Genomic DNA, 23,612 nt, shown 5'->3' on the forward strand with positions numbered 1-23,612 from the left:
CTGAGGGGGGATATGATAGAGGTCTATAAAATCATGAGTGGTGTGGAGAGGGTGCATAAAGAAAAGTTCTTCATTAGTTCCCATAATAAAAGGACTAGAGGACACCAAATGAAATGAATGGATAGCAGGCTTCAAACTAATAACAGAAAGTTGTTCTTCACAAAGCAAATAGTCAACCTGTGGAACTCCTTGCTGCAGGAGGCTGTGAAGGCTAGAACTATAACAGAGTTTAAAGAGAAGTTAGATAAATTCATGGAGGTTGGGTCCATGGAGTGCTATTAGCCAGGGGGTAGAAATGGTGTCTCTGGCCTCTGTTTGTGGAAGGATGGAGATGGATGTCACGAGACAAATGGCTTGGTCATTGTCTTCGGTCCAACCCCTCCAGGGTACCTAGTGTGGGCCGCTGTCATCAGAAAGGCTACTGGGCTAGATGGACCTTTGGTCTGACCCAGTACGACTGTTCTTATGTTTTTATGTTCTAAGCTTAGGGCTCAGGGTCGGGGTCTCACTGGACCACCTTGATTTTCATGCAAACCTGCTCCTGGGTGGCCAGGCTGGCAGCTATCTTGCCCTATATGGCCACTTTCCTGTGTCTAGTGTGGAGGTCATGGACGTTGGAGGCTTCCCCCCAAACCTGGATGAGGTCCACGATGTCCACACTAGACCAGGTGGGCTCCCGCCTCTTGCGGCCCCGGGCCGGCTCCTGGGAGCTGCCAGCCTGGTCCCGGGAAGAGGCGGAGGGCTGGGTGGCAGCGGGTGGCTGGTTCGTGTCGTGCCAGGTGCAGGGTCTGCTGGCTGGGTGCTGGCAGGCTTGCACCTGGCACGGGCACCGTAGCCAGATCGTGCCCCTTTAAGGGCTCCGGGGCCGAGAGGGGGGCAGAAGAGTTTCCCTGGTGGTACCCAGAGTGGCCACCAGGGAAAGCTGGGGAGGGCTAGCCTCCCACTAGTTCGAATTAAGTGGCTACACAGCCCTTAATTCGAACTACTTAATTCGAACTAGGCGTTAGTCCTCGTAGAATGAGGTTTATCTAGTTCGAATTAAGCGCTCCGCTAGTTCGAATTAAGTTCGAAATAGCAGTTTGCCTGTGTAGCGCCTATCAAAGTTAACTTTGTAGTGTAGACATACCCTCAGTCTCATCTAAAAATAATTCTAATTTAACTAACTTTCAAGTAGAAATATGCCCAAACACCTTAAATTATGCACACCTCTGGCAAGTTTTATTTAAAAACCTCTTTATTTAAAAAAATATAAACCACTGAGTTTTCTCTGTCACCAACCACTTCATATCATGGGCTATTCTATGCTAAGGTCTAAACCAGGGCTATTTAAGCTGGGGAGAGGAAGCAGGGATCAGGACACATGACCTTGGGACTGCAAACTAGTTTCAGAAGATTAGGGACATCCACCTTTTCTTTGTGTGTGTGTGTGGGTGTGTGTTCAGAACTTTTTTTAAATTTCTATTTGAGCATGATGCCATGGGATAGAAATTTTTGTGAAATATTTGTACGAATAAACAATATAGAGGTGCTGCTTCCAAAAGAATATGAGTTGTACTTAGTAAATGATTTTGACTGCATATGAATGAGTTACAAGTGTTACATACCTTTTTAAACCTGATTCCAAAATATTACTTTCTGAGTGTACCATATTTCGCCAGGTAATCTAAAAATACAATAGGCAGCATTGCAGGTTTGTGTTTGTAAGTCAGACAGTAATCCTTTCAGAGGAAATGACTAATCTGTAGTGTAAAGGATCATGGTCGTAGTTCACCATTGCATTACTCCAACAGTACATGGGTGTGACTTCAGTTGATTTCTGCAGAATCATGCTAACTAAAACTAGAGCAATCAGAGATGGATCAGGCTGTACAGTTGTATTTACATAACATAATTTGTGCTCAAAAGCTTCTTTCACAGCAGTGTTATCCGTTCACTTTCCTGACATTAAGCCTCACAGCACTGCTGTAACCTAGGAAGTATTCTCTGTATAGGCAGGGGAGAACCTGAAGTGGAGAGGATAATGAGATACCCAAAGGCATGCACACTAGGGTTGCCAGATGGTTTCAACAAAAATATCGGACACACTTGACATTACATCACAATCTACATTACATCTTATTTAGAAAATACCGGACACTTATATTTTCTCATTTATAGTTTCTCAATTTATTTCCTCAACAGAAAGCTCAAATACTGGACTCTCCGGTTCAAAACCGGACACCTGGCAACCCTAATGCCCACAGATAGTTGCAGACGAGTTCATGCTCCCAATTCTCACCCCTGAATTGGCTCTCTTTAATGTATATTACATCTTAATTATGTATAAATGTGACCAGATTGTGTATTTCATTCACTGGGTTACTGCTAAATTACACATTGCCATGGGAAACTTGTGGAGTCTGTTTGTGTTAGGAGGCATAACCCTTCACAGATTTATAGCAGGATTAGGGGAAATATGTTTATTGCACTGTCCTTCAGGGAATATGGGTATGTCTACACTACAGCATTATTTTAAAATATCTAATTAAAATTAGTTATTTTGAAATAACGTGTATACACACAAAATGTATTTTGAAATAGCGTGTCCACACTGGGTGGATACTGAATTGCATTTAAGGCTGGCCAGAACCAAGTTCGGCAGGGCATCAGGTCAGGAGTTACTTTGTGTGGCTGCTGCCTGAGGTTATCTGAAGTTATCTTAGGTTACCTGTGCTTAAAGGGACCCCCCATGACAGCCAGTTCTCAGGTTTCCCTGCTTGCTTGCCTACCTCGATGCTCTGGTTGCCCTCACTTGGGACACTACAGTGCTCTGGTTACCCTCACTTGGGACACTACAGCACTCTGCAACATGGAGCAGGAGCTGCTGATGGGCACTCTGCTGCTTCTCTTTGACACGTTGCTGTAAGCCTGGCTGCACTTTCTGCAGGCTGCCATCCGAGAGGTCCATCGGGGGACTGTCAGTACGCAGGAGGCCCTGCGGGAGAGCTTCCACCCTGAGGAGCACTAAGAGCCTCCCTGGTCTGCCCCACTGGGGGCTTGTGCCTCATTCCTCCCTCACGTCCTTCCACTTACCCCTCCCTAACCCCCCTGATGTCAAATAAAATACATGTATTTTCATGAACACAACCTCTCTTTATTGAACAAAACTGGGGGGGGGGGGGGAATGAAACTCTGGTGAGACTGGGGAAAGGAAGAGGGAGAGGAGAAGAGAGAGGGTGAGAGAGGGGAGGGGGAAACTTGGGAAGAGGGAGCTGGAAGGGGGAAGCAAGAGGAAGAAGGGGGAGAGGAAGCTCAGGGCTCAGGGTTGGGGGTCTCGCTGGACCAACTTGATTTTCATGCAAACCGGCTCCTGGGTTTGCATGTGGCCTTTGGTGGCCAGGCTGGCAGCTATCCTGCCATAGATGGCTGCGTTCCACTGCCTAATGCGGAGATCATGGACGTGGGGGGCATCCCCCTCCAAACCTAAATAAGGTCCATGATCTCCACCCTGGATCAGGAAGGCGCCCTCCTTCTCCGGGCCCTGGCAGGCTCCTGGGAGCTGGCAGACTGCTCCTGGGGAGTGGTGGAGGGCTGGCTGCCAGTGGCTTGCTGGCTCATGTTTTGGGGCCACTGGGTCAGGGGCAGTGACTGCTGGCTCTGGGCTGGCAGGCTTGGAGCTGGCACAGGCACTGTGGCCAGAGTCTACCCATTTAAGGGCTCTGGGGAGAGGAAGGGAGAGGAATGTTCTTGGTTGAGGCCAGAATGGCCACCAGCGCACCCTGGGAAGGCTGGAGGCTCCCTATTTCGAAATAAGTGTCTATACAGCACTTATTTTGACATTGAAATTGGCGTTATTCCTCGTGGAATGAGGTTTACCAATTTCGAAATAAGCCCTCTGCTATTTTGATTTAATTTGGAAATAACAGAATGGCTGTGTAGACTCTAGGGCAGGCATGTCCAAAGTCCGGCCCGCGGGCCAATTGTGGCCCGTGTTCCGGTTTAATACGGCCCCACAGGTAATTTGGCAATATCTATCTTTTAAGGCCCCCAACGAATCCATATGTATTGAGATGAATACATTGTAAAATCTCAGTTAATGTCAGTTGGTCTAAATCAGTTATAAATATATTTGGACACAACATGTATACTTGGTGTTATGTTCCTGTTCATATTTTTTGAACTTAAAAGTTGACAGACAACCTTTATTACCAATAATATGTAATGTACTTTACAATGTTCCTGACATATATTTCAGCTTCCTGGATTTTTTTTCATCTGGCCTTCAGATATGAAAGGCAGAGTGATTTAACACCTGTTTAGATTTGTCATCCATGTGACGAAATGAAAAGTATGCCGTTTGCAATAAACGTTGCATAAAATAGTTAATTTGCATTTAATTTTAATGGTTCAAAGAATGTCAGGCAAAATGGTCGGCCCTCACGCATGTTCACTTCATCAAATCTGGCCCTCTTTGAAAAAAGTTTGGACTCCCCTGCTCTAGGGGTATGTCTACACTACAGCACTAAATCGAACTAATTTAATTCGAATTAGTTAATTCGAACTAAGCAAATTCGAACTAGTGCATCTAGAACTAAAAACAAGTTTGAATTAGCGTTTTGCTAATTCGAACTAGCATGTCCACATTGAGTGGACCCTGAACTGAGGTTAAGGCTGGCCGGAAGCAGTGCCGGCAGGGCATCAGATTAGGACTTAGAGCGTGGAGCTGCTGTCTCAGGCTAGCCGAGGACTGTGCTTAAAGGGACCCGACCCCCACCCCCCACACACAGTTCTCAGGGGTTCCCCGCTCGCTTGTCTAACTCAGTGACGGACAGCAAAGCTGTCCTGGCTTGGAGTGCCCTGAATGCTCACACTCGGCACATCACAGCTCTTGGCCATCAGCCCGGCTGCACTTGCCGCAGGCTGTCATTCGGGGTGGGGGGGAGGGCTTCAATCGCGGGGCTGCAGGAGAGCTTCCACCCCGAGGAGCCCGCAGAGCCACTCTAGTCCTCCCCATCGGGGGCTCGTACCCCATTCCTCCCTCACCTCCTTCCACTTACCCCTCCCTAGCCCCCCTTCCTGATGTACAAAATAAAGGACACGTGTGTTCAAAAATAGAAACTCTCTTCATTGAACAAAACTCGGGGAGACTGGGAAGAGAGAGGATGGGAGAGGAGAGGAGGAAACCTGGGAGGAGGGAGCTGGAAGGGGGAAGCCAGGGGAAGAAGGAGGAGGGGACGTATCAAACTATGCCACGCCATATTTTCAGCACTGTGTACAGATGTGATCTCCTCACCCCAGAAAAGATATTTTGGCCTTGGAAAAGGTTCTGAAAAGGGCAACTAAAATGATCAGGGGTTTGGAACAGGTCTCATATGAAGAGAGGCTAAGGACACTGGGACTTTTCAGCTTAGAAAAGAGGAGACTGAGGGGGGATATGATAGAGGTCTATAAAAGCATGAGTGGTGTAGAGAGGGTGCATAAAGAAGAGTTCTTCATTAGTTCCCATAATAAAAGGACTAGAGGACACCAAATGAAATGAATGGGTAGCAGGCTTCAAACTAATAACAGAAAGTTGTTCTTCACAAAGCAAATAGTCAACCTGTGGAACTCCTTGCTGCAGGAGGCTGTGAAGGCTAGAACTATAACAGAGTTTAAAGAGAAGTTAGATAAATTCATGGAGGTTGGGTCCATGGAGTGCTATTAGCCAGGGGGTAGAAATGGTGTCTCTGGCCTCTGTTTGTGGAAGGATGGAGATGGATGTCACGAGACAAATGGCTTGGTCATTGTCTTCGGTCCATCCCCTCCAGGGTACCTAGTGTGGGCCGCTGTCATCAGAAAGGCTACTGGGCTAGATGGACCTTTGGTCTGACCCAGTACGACTGTTCTTATGTTTTTATGTTCTAAGCTTAGGGCTCAGGGTCGGGGTCTCACTGGACCACCTTGATTTTCATGCAAACCTGCTCCTGGGTGGCCAGGCTGGCAGCTATCCTGCCCTAGACGGCCACTTTCCTGTGCCTAGTGCAGGGGTCGTGGACGTTGGAGGCTTCTCCCCAAACCTGGATGAGGTCTACGATCTCCACACTAGACCTGGCAGGCGCCCACCTCTTGCGGCCCTGGGCAGGCTCCTGGGAGCCGCCAGCCTGGTCCCGCGAAGAGGCGGAGGGCTGGGTGGCAGCAGGTGGCTGGTTCGTGCCGTGCCAGGTGCAGGGTCTGCTGGCTGGGTGCTGGCAGGCTTGCACCTGGCACGGGCACGGGCACCGTAGCCAGATCGTGCCCCTTTAAGGGCTCCGGGGCTGGGAGGGGGGCAGAAGAGTTTCCGTGGTGGTGCCCAGAGTGGCCACCAGGGCAAGTTGGGAAGGGCTAGCCTCCCACTAGTTCGAATTAAGTGGCTACACAGCCCTTAATTCGAACTACTTAATTCGAACTAGGCGTTAGTCCTCGTAGAATGAGGTTTATCTAGTTCGAATTAAGAACTCCGCTAGTTCGAATTAAGTTCGAACCAGCAGTTTCTATGTGTAGCGCCTATTAAAGGTAATTCGAACTAACATCTGTTAGTTCGAATTAACTTTGTAGTGTAGACATACCCTCGGATAGTTATTTCGAAATACCTTTGCTGTGTATACATACTCTATGCCGCTTTCTTTGTGTGGGCTATTTTGCAGTAGGGATGTAAAATCCTGTTTAATTGGTTAACTCAGGGGTTCTTAAACTTTGTGATACCGCGACCCCCTCAGGGGGTCAGGACCCACAGTTTGAGAAATGCAGGGTTAACTGGTTAAATATTATGTTTAACTGGTTAAACTGATTAATGGGTCTGTGCTTGAGCAGTTTCCCCCCCCACCCACACTGCTGTTGACCAGAGTTGTCCTGGCCAGCTTGCCATGGACAGGGACCACAGTGGACCAAGGGGGTGAGTGGCTGGAGTAGCCTCTGCCTGCTGTGTACCGTCTGGGCTGGGTCTGCCTTGGACAGGGACTGTGGTGGGCCCCATGGTGCTGGGAGAAGCTCCCTGCCTGCGGCAAGTGGGGAGCTGCTTCAGCCCCACCAGTAAGTCTCACTCATTTAGGGTAAGGGCTACCGGTTAACCATTCACATCCCTGCCTTGCAGGTCAGCACTGGTCCTGGGATATGGTCTGTTGATCTTCTTTCTTGCTCCCCTTTTGTAATTTTGACCTCTGGTGACAGAGAAAAGTCCCTTTTATTTTGTGGGTAAAGTGGACTGCAATTATGAATGGACCGTAGTGGGGAAAACACTGAGTGCTCTTATTTTCCTTGTGCCCTTGCTTAGGGCAAGCATAATCCAGGTGTGTGCCTATTACTATCTTGTCTCTGCGTACATGCAGTTTAAAGCAAACAAAACTATGAACGTTAAAACACCACACTTAGTCAATTGGAGAAAATAGGCATCCTTCCTATGCAGCAGCTGTCTGCTAATAACTGAATCATTTAAGCCAACAACCAGCTGCAAGTGTCAGTTGTATCTTTTGAGCTTCTGCTGTCTCACATCACAATGTGAACAGTCAAGATTGTTTCGATCCAAAGTGTGTGAGCCTGTATGAAAACAATAAGCATGTGTATGGGGAGGTGTGGTTTGAGGGAAGCTGGCTATGTGGGGTAGTCATGTTGGCAGAACCTGTTCTTGCTGATGGTAACTAATGTATTTATAGCAATTGTGTCTTTGGTAGTTAACATAAAAAGGCCTTTCTTTGTCTTTTGCATTTAGAGTGCTCCCATTTGTAGTAATGATGAGAAATATTGCTCAATGCCTGTTTTCTTCTAAGTGTGTCAGCACTCTTGAATCAGAATGAGCATAATTCTGATCTGTAGGAGAAAAATAACTTTGGGTGTGTCTAGACTACAGGGCTTTGTTGACAAAAGTGGCCTTTTGTGGACAAAACTATACCTGCGTCTACACTACTGTCGCGTTCTGTTGACAGTAAGTCAACAGAAAGCGGCATTATTGTCGACAGCAGTAAACATTCTATGAGGAATAACACCTTTGTTGACAGTTCTGTCTACAAAAGGGTGTGTGTGGACACAGGGAGCCAGTTTTGTCAACAAAAAAGGCCTCCAGGAAGAAGCCCTGGTGGACAGTCCATCTGCATGCCTGGCACCTCTGTTGTTCCTGTCGGTAGCCATCTTTTACAGGGATAGACACCCTGAAAGCCATTAGTGGCAGGAAACCAGCCACGGCACAGGGCCTTTCCTGTCCCACAGGATCACAGGCATGTCCCAGCCCCAAGACCGTCCTGGCCCTTCCAGGGTCCCTTCTGAGGACCCACCCAGGGGCTCCAAACGCTGGGTTCTTACATGGTTTGGGTCAGATATAAAGAACCTCCTGGAGGTGTGGTCCAAGGAGGAATTCTACAAGCCCTCCACACACACCATAGGAATGTGGAAATTTATAGCCGCATGGCCCAGGGACTGGCCAGGAGAGGGCACCCCCTCCGCATCCTATAGCAAGTGCTGGCCAAAGTTAGAGTTGCACCATGGGTATGTGAAGGCCCGAGATGAGAGCTCCCACTCTGGGGCAACCCCACACTACTGCCCATACTATGCGGAGCTGGCACACATTCTCAGCTGTGGGGAAGCCCGGACACTGCTGCGTCTTGTGCAGTCTGGGTTATCGGAGCCTGTGGTGAATGAACCAGAGCAGGAGCACGAGCAGTCCAGGGAATCTGGAGAGCGAGACCTGTTGCTGGAGGAGGAGGACGATGACAACACCGTGACCCTCACCCTGGAGTCGGTCACCCAGACCCCAGAGGCCTCCCACGTGTCTTCGGATGTCGGGGAAGAACCAGCAGGTGAGTGCTGTGAGGTTGTGCCACACACAGGGTGGGGGGAGGTGGGAGCACAGTGGGTGATGCACAAGAGAAATGTGTCATGCTCAGCCTGGACATCATGCAGCTGGCTGTACATGTGCAAACACGTGCAGTGGTAGAGTGTGACACATGGGTGTGCGTCATGTGGTGCCAGGAGCTATTTCCACAAAACACACGGGTGGGTTGGCAGTGTGAGGGGGCATATGGTACCACTGGCACTTTGGGACCCGTGTGATGCTCAGGCTGATGCCCAGCTCACGCATGGTGTTACTTTCAGAACCTCTGAGTCCCCTGTCTGAAGGAGAGTCCCTTCCCTTCCTTCTGATTGTCTCTTCCCCTTTTCCTCCACAGCCAGACCACCTGTGCAAGAAGGCTGCAGCACCCCAGCCCCACCTCCATCTCGGGGACACGGGAGCCTCAGGCACTGGCGTGCTTATACAGAGGTTCTGAAGACATGTGGTGACCCTGCAGGATCTCAACAAGACCCTGAAAGAGAGGACGGGGGCTCTGTGGCATGATCACCTGCTGGAAGAGCTTGTACATCAGTGCACTTCAATTTGTGCCACAATCCGTGAGGTCTGTGGCTTGCCTGCTCCTGTCCCTGGTACCGCTCCTCCAGCACGCCATGACCCTGCCCCACCAAACCCCCCTTCCCTACCACCACCCCTTCTCCCCTTGCTCCTCTCTCTCCCCAGCCCCCACTGTCCCTCGGCCCTCCTCTCCCCCAGCTCTCCCAGACCCAAGTGTGCCTCCCCTCTCCTGTCCAGCACTCTGTCAGTCGCCCCACCCGACACAGAGGCCATGGTGGTCCCCGCACATGAGGCGGCAGGAGATTGCGAGCAGGGAAGCACCATCCCACCTGAACCCCCTCCCCCCTCCAGGTTTTAAGCACCCCCACCACCCCAGTTACAGACAATGTTGGTTACTTAAGAAAATGTTTATTTTTGAATCAGAAACTGCTTTGAGAGAAAACTATGTACAATGAACAAAAGATTTTATTTCTAGATACTTTCAGTTAATGATATTGATAACAATAAAACAGAACTTATTCTTTTCAAACAAAACCTGGTGTTTATTATTTCTAGAAAGAGAGTCAGGGTGAGGGTTATGGAGGGAAAGTTGTATTGGGCCAGGGCCAAGCCCCCATAGAGGAGAGCCTCGGGAGGCTCAGTGGGCTCCTTCAGAGAATCGCTCCCTAAGGGCCTCCCGGATGCGAAGTCCAGACTGGTGAGCTTGGTGGATGGCAGCTGTCTGGGGCTGCTCAAATTGCCTCTCTGTGCCATCAGCACCTGTACCCCACCCTGGGAGGAAGGCCTCCCCTTTTCTCTCCTCAAGGCTATGGAGAACGCAACACGCGGCCACCACCTCAGGGATGTTGCGTTCCCCCATGTCTATCCGTGTGAGCAAGCAACGGAATCTCCCTTTTAAAAGTCTGAATGCACATTCCACCTGGATGCGAGCTTGGCTAAAATGAGCATTAATCTGCTCCTTGCTCGCATCCAGGTGGCTGGTATAGGGCTTCATCAGACACGGCATCAGGGGGTAGGTGGCATCAGCTACAATGCACACCGGCATGTGCACGTCCCCAAGGGAAAAGTCCCGATGCGGGAAAAATGATCCCGCCTGCAGCCTCCAGTAGAGGTTGGAGTTCCTGAAGATGCAGGCATCATGTGCCCGCCCTGACCACCCAACACAAATGTCGGTAAACTGTCTCCGGTGGTCAACCAGAGCCTTGAACACCATTGAAAAGTAGCCTTTCCTATTAAAGAATTGGGCTGCTCGATGGGGCAGTGCACAGATTGGGATGTGTGTCCCATTGAGCGCTCCTCCACAGTTCGGTAAGCCAAGGGCAGCGAAGCCGGCCATGATGGTGTCCAGGTCTCCCAGACGGACGAGCCTGTTCAGCAGCTCGGAATTGATGGCCATCACCACCTGCAGAAAGAGACAAATAGACAGACAAAAAAAATGTTAGACAGGATGCCTGAGCCCTTGGGAGGAGAACACCCCCAACATGCCACCCCAAACACCCCGGGAATCCCCTCCTCAGGAACCCCCCCAGAGCAGCGCAGGGTGAGTGGCGGAGCTCCCTCCCACTCTCACTCCACCCCATCCCCCACTTCTCCTTGCCCTTTCCTGACAGTCCCACTTTTTCAACCCCCCCCCGGCAGTGACTGTCCCCCTAGAATGATGTACCTCCATCAAGACAGCCCCGAGAGTAGACCTACTTATGCCAAACTGGTGTCCCATGGAGCGATAGCTGTCAGGCGTTGTGACCTTCCAGAGGGCAATAGCAACCCTTTTTTCCAGGGGGATGGTGGGGCGCAGGTCTGTGTCCTGTCATTGGAGAGCAGGGGCGAGCCCGGCACACAGCTCCTGGAACGTGGCCTTCCACATCCAGAAGTTGCGGAGTTACTGCTGGTCGTCCCACAACTCCATAGCGAGCCGGTCCCACCATTCGGAGCTGGTGTCAAGCCTCCAAAAACGCCTTTCCAGGAAGAAGTTTGGAGGCAAGGGCATTGGTCCTGCATCCCGGGCAAAGCTTTCAAATCTCTGGTCTGGGTCCAGATGGGGAAGGAGCATCATGACTGCATCCTGCAGATGCAGCAGAACTTGCAGAATGATGGTGTGGGGCCATCGCCTGCCCAGGGGCAGCTGACAAAAAAAAAGGGATCAAAATGAGGAAAACCTCCAAAAAAACCCCAAACTGCTGTTGTGTCCCAGGAAGCAGGGCACTCACAAAAGCCTGTGAGTCTAGACGTACCCTTTCATGGGAATACTTTAGATAGATAGATAGTTTTTTACTTACCTCGTTATGTTAAGTTGGCTCTTATGGAAATGTTAACAGTGAGAGAAAATCTTGAAATAAATGCCTGTTATGCTGCAGTACTAAAGTTGGACATATGTAAATATTATGCAAACTACATAACTTTCAAGTGTCCAGAAACGTGGCTGTTACCATACAGGAAAATAAACTTTCCAGCCTCCCCTGAAAAAGCAAAATATAATTTACTCTCAAATCAACATTTCAGGGCCCTAATCCTGCCAGGGATAAACATACTTGAGCACTTGTAAGAGATGCCCAACACACCACAAAGTTGGGCTATTATAGAGCTTTAGGGCCTAATCCAAAACCCATTGAAGTCAGTTGGAGTCTTTCCATTTGTTGTCTCTGTGAGGTTTGGGTTAGATCAGGGGTGGGCAAAGGACCTCTGTGAGCTGGATCCAGTCCCCCAGGTGGGTTGATCTGGCCCACAGAGGTCCTGCTGCTCCCCTGCCCCCAGGCTAATCAGGGCCTAGGGATGGGGTTATGCACGGTGCTTAGAGTCAACCTTAGTGCCATGTGCCGGAGGGCAGGGAACAAGAGACTTCACTCTCCCCTGCCCCAGGCCAATCAGGGCTTGTGGGTGGGGGAAAGTGCACAAAATCAACTCCCACTCTGCTTCTGCCCTGCAAGGAGTACGTGGTGCTTAGAAGCGCCGTGCGCTCCTTGCAAGATGGAGGCAGGGCAGGAGGAGACTTCGCGTGCTCCCCTCACTTCCAAACCCTGATTGGCCTGGGAGTGGGAGGAGTGCATGAAGTCTCCCCCCACCCGCAGTCAACTGCCAGTTGCTGCTCAGGTGGTGGGTGACTCTTAAGCATGGCGCTCCCTTGCAGGGCGGGGGCAGACTTCGCATGCGGCCCCCTACCCCCGGGCACTGATCGAACTGGAGGCGGAGCACATGAAATCGCCTCCTGCCACCAGGGGCTCAGGCACCTAGAGTGAACTGCCAGCAGTTCAGAACAGCTGGCAGTTCTCTGTAGGGAGTGCAGGGGCTCCCCCACATCCCCAGACCAATCAGGGTCTGTGGTGAGGAAGCTCAAAGGTGTCCTGGTCCTGCCATTTCCCCCTGAGGTCCCGCCCCTTTCGGAGCAGCCCAAATTTTTGAAGTGGCCCCTGGTCAGAAATTATTGCCCACCACTGGGTTATATCTGACAGTTACTTAGGGCTTGTTTACAGCTGAAATTCAACAGCAGCACAGCTGCAATCTAACAACTGAGACACTGTCTACACTAACTGGACAGTGTCCGTGTAAGCAAATCCACTTCCCCTAAAGGTGGTAGCTAGGTCAATGAAAATGTTCTTCTGGCAACTTAGCGCAGTCTTTGTTCGTAGTGAGTTTGACCTGGCTTCCATTGCTCAGGGGTATGGATTTTTCACATCCCTGACCAACATAGATCCCTGGATTGACCTAACTTTTTAGTGTAGGTCTGTTCTAACTCTCCCTATCACCATCCTTTTGCTTTCCTTTGTCACACTCCCTTCTAATCCCCTCAAAATAAGGAGAGATGGAAATGTCTAAAATACTGTTGAATTAAAAGCTTCTGCAATAGTAGTGCTTTTAGGAAAGATTGAAAATGAATGCACAGTGGGTCTGCCATCTCTGAGAGAACATTTACATTGGGTGATAAACTTAAAACCGCTTTGATGTAACTTCATATAGTATATGTTAACCCATAAGGCATAGGACTCAACAATTTGCCTGCAGCTATTTTTGCTGACAATAAAGGGAGCATTGTAGTCTAAATCTCTCACAATTGCTTTTTTAGTAGAAATTGTCAAATGTTCATTGGACAATGATCTTACACCGTTCTCTTATTTGCTTACTTTGACTAGACTTTTGCTTTGTCTCTCGTGTTTGTTTCCAATGTACACCCACCTTTTAAAGTCTGAATTTGTTTGTTATAGGGATCACGGGTCTGGTTACGAGAAAATGGTCAGCGTTATCCAAGCACAGTACATTCCTGTGCAGAGGGAGTTGTTGTATTCAGAACAGATTATGGTCAGGTAAGAAGCAACTTAATCTTTTCTATCACTATTTAGAAAATAAAAGAGAGACCCTAAGTTTAAAAAAAAATATATATAGTGTTAAGATGAATGATAAATAAAATTTGACTTTGGATAATTTGATATAAAAATGTTGCTGTTTTTAATATATCTTCTTGTTGGGTTGTTACACAAAGCTGAAGAAATGTTGTCAACATTTGTGATATTTAGAGCTTGATCTCCTTTGAAAGTTGTCCAGGTCTGTAAGGCTGAGCACCACTCACCTACAGAATGGGAGAGCCTCGTGATCTGAAGATTGTCAAAACAGGTGCAGTAATATCTGTACATTGATACCTCACAGCACAGAATCATCACTGATGCAATGCACACCTCTCAGAGTGGGAACAGGACTTGATGCTATAATTATTGCTTTCTGTGACTCCATTAATATCCTTCCCTTTTTATTTCCAGGGAATGCAGAGAGAATGGGGGCATAAATCCTGTTTTCCTACTCATCCCTGCTATCAGATACATTTCTGGCTGCTTAGAGGGATGGAAATTGATTAGTTTCTCTAATCTATTTGCTAAGGTGACCTTGCCTATGTCTGGTAATGTGAGAGCTCTTCTGATACAAGAACTTTATTGGCTTTGCATGAGACCTTCTAGAATTAGAGGAACTCACTCAAACCCTTGCAGTCAATGTGATCTGCATGCAAAACTTCAGATAGCTGCAAGGAGCGCTAGAATCACAGGTTAATACTCATTGCTGTAATCTGCAGGGGGTAGCCGAGTTAGTCTGTAACAGAAAAAAAAAAGAACAAATGGTCTGGTAGCACGTTATAGACTAATGAAACATGTAGATGGTATCATGAGCTTTCGTGGGCACAGTGTAGTTTACTTCTTCATGCTGAAGTCCACAGATCTGTTAAAATGGATACTTCAGTCTGCCTACAGTATGAGAGCAGAATCAGACCTAGCAGCAGAGGAATGTCTTGCATCTTGAAGTTCCTCCAGGCTTTTTGCTTCCATAGCAGCCAGCTCCGGACCTCAGCCAGGCCTCTTTGCTTCCCAGCTTTTCTGAGGAAATTCCAAACTGTATTTCTATTTTTAGACCAACAGTTCAGCTCTTTATTGTGTCTGACTCTCTGCCATAGGTTAGGGTTGCATAAGAACATAAGAGCGGCTATATTGGGTCAGACCAAAGGTCCATCTAGCCCAGTATCCTGTCTTCTGACAGTGGCCAATGCCAGATGCCCCAAAAGGAAATGAATGAACAGGTTATCCATCCACTGTTGCCTATTCCCAACTTCTGACAAACAGAGGCTAGGGATACCATTCCTACCCATCCTGGCTAATAGCCACTGAGGGACGTAACCTCCATGAATTTATCTATCTAGCTCTTTTGTGAAGCCTGTTAAAGCCCTGGTCTTCATAACATCATCTGGCAAAGAGTTCCACAGATTGAGCCTGCACAATGTGAAGAAAAACCTTCCTTTTATTTTAAAGGTGCTGCCTGTTAATTTCATTTGGTGATCCACTAGTTCTTATGGGAACAAGTAAATAATTTTTCCTTATTCACCCTCTCCATACCTATCATGATTTTATAGACCTCTATCCTATCCTCTCTTAGTCTCCTCTTTTCTAAGATTAAAAGTCCCAGTCTTTTTAATCTCGTCCTGTATCACCCGTTCTAAACCCCTAATAATTTTTGTTGCCCTTTCCTAAACTTTTTCCAATGCTAAGGTATCTTTTTTGTGACGAGGTAACCATATCTATACACAGTACTCAAGATGTGGACGTACCATGGTTTTATATAGAGGCAATAGATATTCTCTGTCCCTTTTTTAATTATTCCTAATATTCTGCTAGCTTTTTTGACTGCCGCTACATATTGAATGGATATTTCCAGAGAACTATCCACAATGACTCCCAAATTTCTCTCTTAAGTGGTTATAGCTAAATTAGTCTCCATAATTTTGTATTTATAGTTGGGATTATTTTTTCCAATTTGCATTACTTTGCATTTATCAACATTAAAATTGATTTGCCATTTTGTTGCCCAAGCACCTACTTTTATGAAATCCTTTTGAAGCTCTTCACTGTCAGATTTTGCATTTGATTTTTGGGGAGATTGTTCCTTTAGTTCTGCTTCCCCTTTTACAGTGACTGGTGTACTTGCTGGGAGCGAGCTAGGTTGAAAAGGTTTGATTTAAAAGGAATGGCCTGTATTTCCTGTTCCTCTTTTTTCTGGGTGGGCCTCAGTCCTCTCTCTCCCAGCAGAAAAGTAGCCAGGCAGGATTGGACAAGAATTGTTTGTGTGGTAAGTAGTCTTCACATCTCTCTGTGAAGGCAGAAGAGCAGCATACCAAATTTAAGTTTGCTTCTGAATCTCTTTTAGGGTTGTCAGAGTGTAGCTGTTTAAACAGGTAACCAATAAGCAAGAGCTTATTGGTTACCCAAATGGCTACATGTGGCTGCTGGTGCAGCTCCTGGGGAGCTGCCTGCTGCCCTGAACTCCTGCCTCTGTATCAGGCTTCAAAGCTGGCTCCTGGGGAGCTGGCTGCTTCCCTGCATGTAATTGCTGAAGATTTCAGTGGTTACAGGGTTAATCGATTACACACATTTTAACATCCCTAATCCCTTTGTGCCTTTATGCCTCAAACTGAGACCTCCAGGAGAAGCACAGACCCCTATGGCTCATGGGAGTCACAAGGAAGAGAGAGGGAAATAGCTTCTATGGAGCCCATCCTTGAGCCACAGGCCAGTACTTGTCTTGAGAGACCAGGTAGGAGCTCATGAGGCAGAAGGAAGCCAGTTTTGCTCACTTCTTCTGCTCTGAAACAGGATGACTGGGTGATGAGAAAAAATAAAACCAATTCTGTTCAACCTTCTCTTCTGAACAGAATGCAACAAGGGGCGCGTAATGAGTGCTGGGTTCTGCAGTTGACCCTCACACACAGTACAGCATGGTAGATCAGTGCAAAGATGATCAGGCCATAAAAACCTGAATCAAACATACAGAGTGCTACAGTTCCTGGAGTACTGGACTTGGGACAAACACAGTCATGTACCAGGGAAGTCAGTCATAGGCATGAGCTGAGAGCGCATGTTTTCCAGTTAAAGATCTCATCTCAGAAGAATGTTATCAGACGCTGAAGATTGCCAGAAAGGAATACAAATGGCTCTGCTCTCATAAGATCAATACTATGGTGACCCAGAATTCCTATGATATCTGTCCAGTAATTCTAAGTACCCCTGCTTCATTTCGCCTTGTTTTATCTGTTGACGGAGATCTAGAGTTGCCGGGTGTCTGGCATTGACCCAGACAGTCCGGTATTTTCGCCTCCTGACCAGTAAAAAAATTCAGAAAATACCAGACACCTAAAATGTCCAGTATTTTCTGATTTTTTTTCCCGGCCAAGAGGTGAAAATCCCAGTGCTTACCTGGTTCTTCAGGGGAGCTGTCTGGCCCGGAGCAGGAAGACAAGATGGCGGACGGCCACCAGCAGCTTGTTAGGGCCAAAAAGCCTCAAAGGCATTTCTTAAAGGAGCCATGCTGGGTTTTTTAAATTTATTTAATTTAATAACTCTCGGGGTCTTTTTTGGGGGGAGGGGCTCAACAACTTTGGTTTCTCCCTTTTTCTCAACAGATTTTTTTCCCTGGTGTTATATTTTTTTGAGGAGTGGTGGTGTTCAGTAATTTTGGTTAAACCATCTGGCAACCCTACAGAGATCACACTCTAGTTGTATGTGCCAGTTCTACAGCAGTGGAATGTGGAGAATCAGATATTCGTAATGGTAGTCAGGTTCTCTCAGGAAACATCTTTGCATTAGCTTGTTACTAAAAAGTAATAATTGTAGTAAGATTAGGGCCTAAAGCATAAGCCCATGCAGCACAGACCTGGTTTGAGGCCTGAGGTCTAGCTAACAATGGGCAAAACATGACTAACATAAAGCAAAGCTAAGCTGTGAGAAAAAGGCAGGCCCCAGCTCACAGAACTTGGCACGAACAGGGCTGAGAGTACAAAGCACTAATTGGTGCTAGGTACTGACTGCAGAACAAATTGGTATTGGTTATAAGTGGAAAGCACATGAAATCACTAGCACATTAAAAAAGAATTTGGTACCCTCTCCGCACAGATACAGACTCAGGTTCAAGAAAGGGTCTAAAATGTCCGAATGATGGATAGAGATGAACTAATCAAACTACGAGGTTCAGAGTGATGGGTGGTATCTAAGTAATGTCAGAGAGTGGTAACCTGACAACGTGAGAGGGTGGCAACCTGATACGTCAGCAGTGAGGTGTGACTTGTACATGTATATAAGGTGGTGTCTTGGGAGACAGCCTTTGAATGACCTAGGGGGCAGTGGGACCTCCCACTGATTGAGTCATTACATGTGGGTAGTGTTTGAGTAGAGTCTACTGAGAGCTATTACTGTACTTCGCTCTACAATAAACCTGGCCTGGCACCTTTGATTCTTATCTGGTTTGTGGTCTTTGGGGGCTCTCTTGGGGTCGGCTGTGGAGATTAAGTGCACAGATCAACATGGCACACACCACTCAGCACACATGCAAGCAGCCGTCTGGTTATCATCAATGGAGATCTGTGAGGACACCTCGGCAGTAAATCCTGACCAGCCCTCCCTGAAGAACTACATTAATAATAAAACAAAAGTATGTGTTAATGTAAATGGACAGGCACATGGGTGTCCAGTTGGGTCGGAAATGGGAAGGACATGGACTATAATAACAGAGGAAAAGGAGGGACTAGACAGAACAGGGAGGCAAAATCAAATCAGTATTTTAGATACCTGTATACAAATGCAAGAAGTATGAGTAATAAACAGGAAGAACTGGAAGTCCAAATAAATAAACACAACTATGACATCATTGGTATCACAGAGACTTGGTGGGATAATAAACATGATTGGAGTATTTGTATAGAAAGGTACAGCTTACTCAGGAAGGATAGACGGGGTTAATAGGGAGGTGGTGTTGCCTTATATATTAAAAATGTATACACTTGGACTGAGATGGAGATGGATGTAGAAGATAGACGTGTTGAGAGTCTTTAGGTCAGGTTAAAAGGAGTTAAAAATGGGTAATGTCATGCTAGGGGTCTGTTAGGGTATGTTTACACTACCACCTTAGTTCGAACTAAGGTGGTTAATGTAGGCAACCGGAGTTGCAAATGAAGCCCGGGATTTGAATTTCCCGGGCTTCATTTGCATATTGCTGGGTGCCGCCATTTTTAAATGTCCGCTAGTTTGGACTCCGTGCCTGCGGCACGAACTAGGTAGTTCGGATTAGGCTTCCTATTCCAAACTACCGGAACACCTCGTAGGTGCTTAATGATTTCTTTGTTTCAGTCTTCACCAAGAAGTCTGATGAAAGAATGCCTAACATAGTGAATGCTAGTGGGAAGGAGATAGGTTTAGAAGATAAAATAAAAAAAGAACAAGTTAAAAATTTCTTAGAAAAGTTAGATGTCTGCAAGTCACCAGAGCCTAATGAAATGCATCCTATAATATTCAAGGAGCTGATAGAGGAGGTATCTGAGCCTTTAGCTATCCTCTTTGCAAAAAATCATGAAAGACGGGAGAGATTCCAGAAGTCTGGAAAAAGGCAAATATAGTGCCCATCTATAAAAAGGGAAATAAGAACAATCCAGGAAACTACAGACCAGTCAGTTTAACTTCTGTGCCAGGAAAGATAATGGAGCAAGTAATTAAGGTGGTAGGTTACAGCCAGCATGGATTTGTAAAGAATAAATCATGTCAAACCAATCTGATAGCTTTCTTTGATAAGAATACAAGTCTTGTGGATAATGGAGATGGATGTGGTATACCTAGTCTTTAGTAAGGCATTTGATACGGTCTTGCATGATCGTCTTATTGATAAGCTAGGCAAATACAATTTAGATGAGGCTGCTAAAAGGTGGGTGCATAACTGGCTGGATAACTGTTCTCAGAGAGTTATTATTAATGGTTCACAATCCTGCTGGAAGGGCATAACAAGGGGGGTTCCACAGGGGTCTGTTTTGGGACCGGTTCTGTTCAATATCTTCACCAACGATATTGATGAATACACTTATTAAGCTTTGCAGTTGATACCAAGCTGGGAGGGATAGCAACTGCTTTGATGGATAGGGTCATAATTCAAAATGATCTGGACAAACTGGAGAAATGGTAAATAGGATGAAGTTTAATAAGGATAAATGCAAATAGGTAGAAGTTTAATAAGGATAAATGCAAGGTACTCCACATAGGAAGGAACAATCAGTTTTACACATACAGAATGGGAAGTGACTCTGTAGGAAGAAGTACTGCAAAAAGGGATCTAGGGGTAAGTGGTCTTCACATCTCTATCTCTGTGAAAGCAGAAGGGTAGCATGCCAAATGTAAGTTTGTTTCTGAATCCCTTTTAGGGTTGTCAGAGTGTAGCCAAACGGCTACATGCACCTCCTGGTCATAACGGACCACAAGCTAGATATGAGTCAACAGTGTGACGCTGTTGCACAATAAGCAAACGTGATCCTGAGTTGCATTAACAGGAAAGTTGTGAGCAAGACACGAGAAGTCATTCTTCCACTCTACTCTGTGCTGATTAGGCCTCAATTGGAGTATTGTGTCTAGTTCTGGGCACCGCATTTCAAGAAAGATGTGGAGAAATTGGAGACAGTCCAGAGAAGAGCAACAAGAATGATTAAAGGTCTAGAGCACATGAGCTGTGAAGGAAGACTGAAAGAATTGGGCTTGTTTAGTTTAGAAGAGAGAAGACTGAGGGGGGACATGATAGCGGTTTTCATGTACTTAAAAGAGGAGGAGAAGTGAGAAAAATTGATCTCCTTGGCCTCTGAGGATAGGACAAGAAGCAATAGGCTTAAACTGCAGAAAGGAAGGTTTAGATTGGACATTAGGAAAAACTTCTTAACTGTCAGGGTGGTTAAACACTGGAATAAATTGCCTTGATGGTGGGTTGTGGAATCTCTATCATTGGAGATATTTAAGAGCAGATTAGCTAGACATCTATTAGGGATGGTCGGATGGTGTGTGGTCCTGCTGTGAGGGCAGGAAACTGGACTCAATGACCTCTCGAGGTCCCTTCCAGTCTAGTGTTCTATGATTTTTTGTGTTATCATAAGAAAACCCTTTATTTTTTGGCTTGTGTATACTGGTACTCGTGTTACGTTAGTTATTGAAGCTTCAGCTACACGAGTTAGTCTGCACAGGATAAACGTAAAAAACAACAAATGGTCTGGTAGCACTTTATAGACTAACAAAAGATGTAGATGGTTACTGAGTATAGCTAAAACATTAAATGTCAAGCTGTTTGCATGTTTGTTTCTTCCTTACTCTCTCTCTTTCTGTACTGATTTGAGATATCGAATATAGAAACAGTGCACAAAACATTTTTTCAAGCTATTTACCTTTGATTGTTCCTATTTGATCCATTTATGGAATATTGATCCATTCCGCTTTCCAACCCTTTGAAAATGTAAGGCTAGATCATCAGTTGATGCAAAATCTGTCACTGCATACAGACTGATATTCGAATCAGATCAACCAGAAAGGAGACCTCACGAGATGGGTGATTAAAGCACTGTAACTTTATTTGTGTTTATGGAATAAATTGATTGTCATGACATACACTAGCCATCTAGTTTAATCACCCTACAAATGAAAAATGTGCCCAGTACTACTTTTGTGAATTTGAACAATTGTTCTGTACATCTAATACCTGAAATGTAGTGGTGCTGTCTTTTCAGCATGTATGTATTGAAAGGCTGAACTGAACAGGACTTGAAGCAGGATTCATAGTATTAACTTTGTAAAATATGAATGATTCCATTTCCTCCAGGAGCCTCACAATTGATAGTAAATGGCCTGTCAGTGTTTTAATTGTTGTTTTAACAGGTTCTCTCACTTACAATAAGATGAAACCTAAGATGTGAACAACAACTTGTGGAACCATTAAGTAGCATTAGTATAAATAATATGGTTTACAGCTTTATTGGCTAGCATATAGTTAGTGGGATAAAGCAATTTACTACGCTGAGTAACCCTTGTGTTTTCTGAAGAATGCTTTGGGGCAGTACCACACCAGTTGACATTTAACATTTTGTTCTGAACAAGTACATTCTCATGCATCTATTTGAAATTTCCCCTTGGTGTGTTGTGTGCTATGTAATGTACCAAATATATGGCTTAAATTTTATGAGTTTGGAAACTAATTACTGAGCTCTTCAGAAAATTCCAAGCATGGTACTTTTGTCTATCAGCAAATTGTGGAAGCATTAAGATCTTTACTGAGCACAGAACTACGTTATTATTCTTGTTTGCTGGCAACTTTTCCATATCTGCTGCCCCATATCTACTGCCAGAACATGCAGGTATTGCCACACTGGTAGTTTTCAATTGTATATCTAGTCATGTGAATGGAATGTCAAGATGTAATGAGATAACACTAGAAGGCATGTTTCTTGTGGTTGTTCTTGCATCGTTGTTCATTCAAGAGGCTCATGTTACCTTAACACAGGGGTCTCCAACCTTTTTAAGCATGAGATCACGTTTTGAATTTAAGTGCAAAGCAGGATCCACGTCAAACCCAAACATCCTTGCCCTGCGTCCTTCCCACCCCTTCTCCAAGGCCCCACCCTGCTCACTCCCTCCTCCCTCCTCCCTTATTCTCACTCACTTTTATCACGCTGGGGTGCAGGGGTGTCATATAAAAAGCCATATGTAGGCCTTCAGGGTTTAAATTTGTTTTCTTTTAGGCCAGCCACGAGCCCTGCTTGCAAAAATACCAGGTGTTCTTTATCAGAAATCCTTCATCAGCCGCAATTCCCTATGCTTGCTGAAAGCCAAGTATGGGATAAATAACATGACCTCGGTTCTCAGCCCTGTGGGAACATCGAGAGTGGCATTGGGGCCAACTCGTGCACACTCAGTAAACAGATAAAGTATAAGCTCATTGTGAGTCCTGCTCTTCTGTGAGTCTCACCAGATCTCGAAGGGTGCCCTGGATCCCCCTAGCTGGAACCCCACCCTCATCTTCCCCAGCCAGCTCCCTGCCCCCAACTTCGCACCTCCCCGGCAGCCCTGCTTCCACCAGCCCCCCAATCTCCCCAGCCTGCCCTGATTCCCCCGTCCAGTTCTGCTTCCGGTGACCAGCTCTCCCCTCCTTCTCACCCCAGAATCCCCTGGCACCTTCCCTTGGCCCTGCACCCTCCTGGTGCCTCCCTTTGCCCTCTTTTTCCCTAATACCCACCCCCTCACCAGTCTCTGCCCATTCCCCTCCTGCCCCTCTGTGCCCTCTCACATGATTTGCTCCATCCTGACCTTCCTCTTGCCCAACCCTTCTCCTAGCACCTCCCCCTCCAGCCCCCAGTGCCCTTCCCCTCCCCTCTCCTCTCCTCCCACAGCATCACCCTGTTCCCCCTCCCACTGACACTTCCCCTCCTGCCCTTTCCCTCATGGTCTGCACTTGGCCCCCTGGCATTTGTCTCTCTCTCCTGCACCCCTGTCCCTTGGTGCCTTCCCCTCCCCTGCCCAAGCCCCTTCTCCTTCCAACCCTCCCCCACCCCTCCTCTCCTCCCCTCTCCTCTCTTCCCCTCCCCTCTCTTCTCCGCCGCTGCATGAGCCAGTTCCCCACTTTCTCCTTCCATGTTGCGGGGCCAGAGTCCGCACTCAGGCCCCGGAGGCCGAACCCGGAGCCAGCCAGGCCCCGCCATGTGCCTCCCGCGGGTTTCAAAACCCCGGGCCGTGACGTCACGTCACACCCTGGTGTCCTCCCCGCCCACGTGCAACGCCGCGCATGGGCAGCAGGCAGAGAGGAGGAGCCGCCCACGGCAGGGTCATCCGGGGCCAAGGGGAACACTCTGGGGGCGGGGTGGGAGGACGCGCGGGGAGGCTTATCCCTGAGCGGGAGTGTCAAAGTATTTGTGGAAGAAGCACTGAATTCTTACATTAGAACGTCAGTGCTCTTGCGCAAATTCAAGCGGCCA

General features: G+C 47.0%; 1 protein-coding gene across 1 annotated transcript in view; it reads left to right on the plus strand.

Moving 5' to 3' along the window:
- Nucleotides 1-23,612, plus strand: part of MYO10 (myosin X) — a 368,617-nt gene that overhangs the window by 65,886 nt on the left and 279,119 nt on the right. Inside the window, exon 2 of the mRNA XM_006135809.4 lies at nt 13,528-13,626. Within this exon, the coding sequence (XP_006135871.2) occupies nt 13,528-13,626 (99 nt within the window). The remainder of the gene's footprint in view (nt 1-13,527; nt 13,627-23,612) is intronic.

Source organism: Pelodiscus sinensis, chromosome 2 (genome assembly GCF_049634645.1).
Source record: "Pelodiscus sinensis isolate JC-2024 chromosome 2, ASM4963464v1, whole genome shotgun sequence".
Lineage (NCBI taxonomy): Eukaryota > Metazoa > Chordata > Testudines > Trionychidae > Pelodiscus > Pelodiscus sinensis.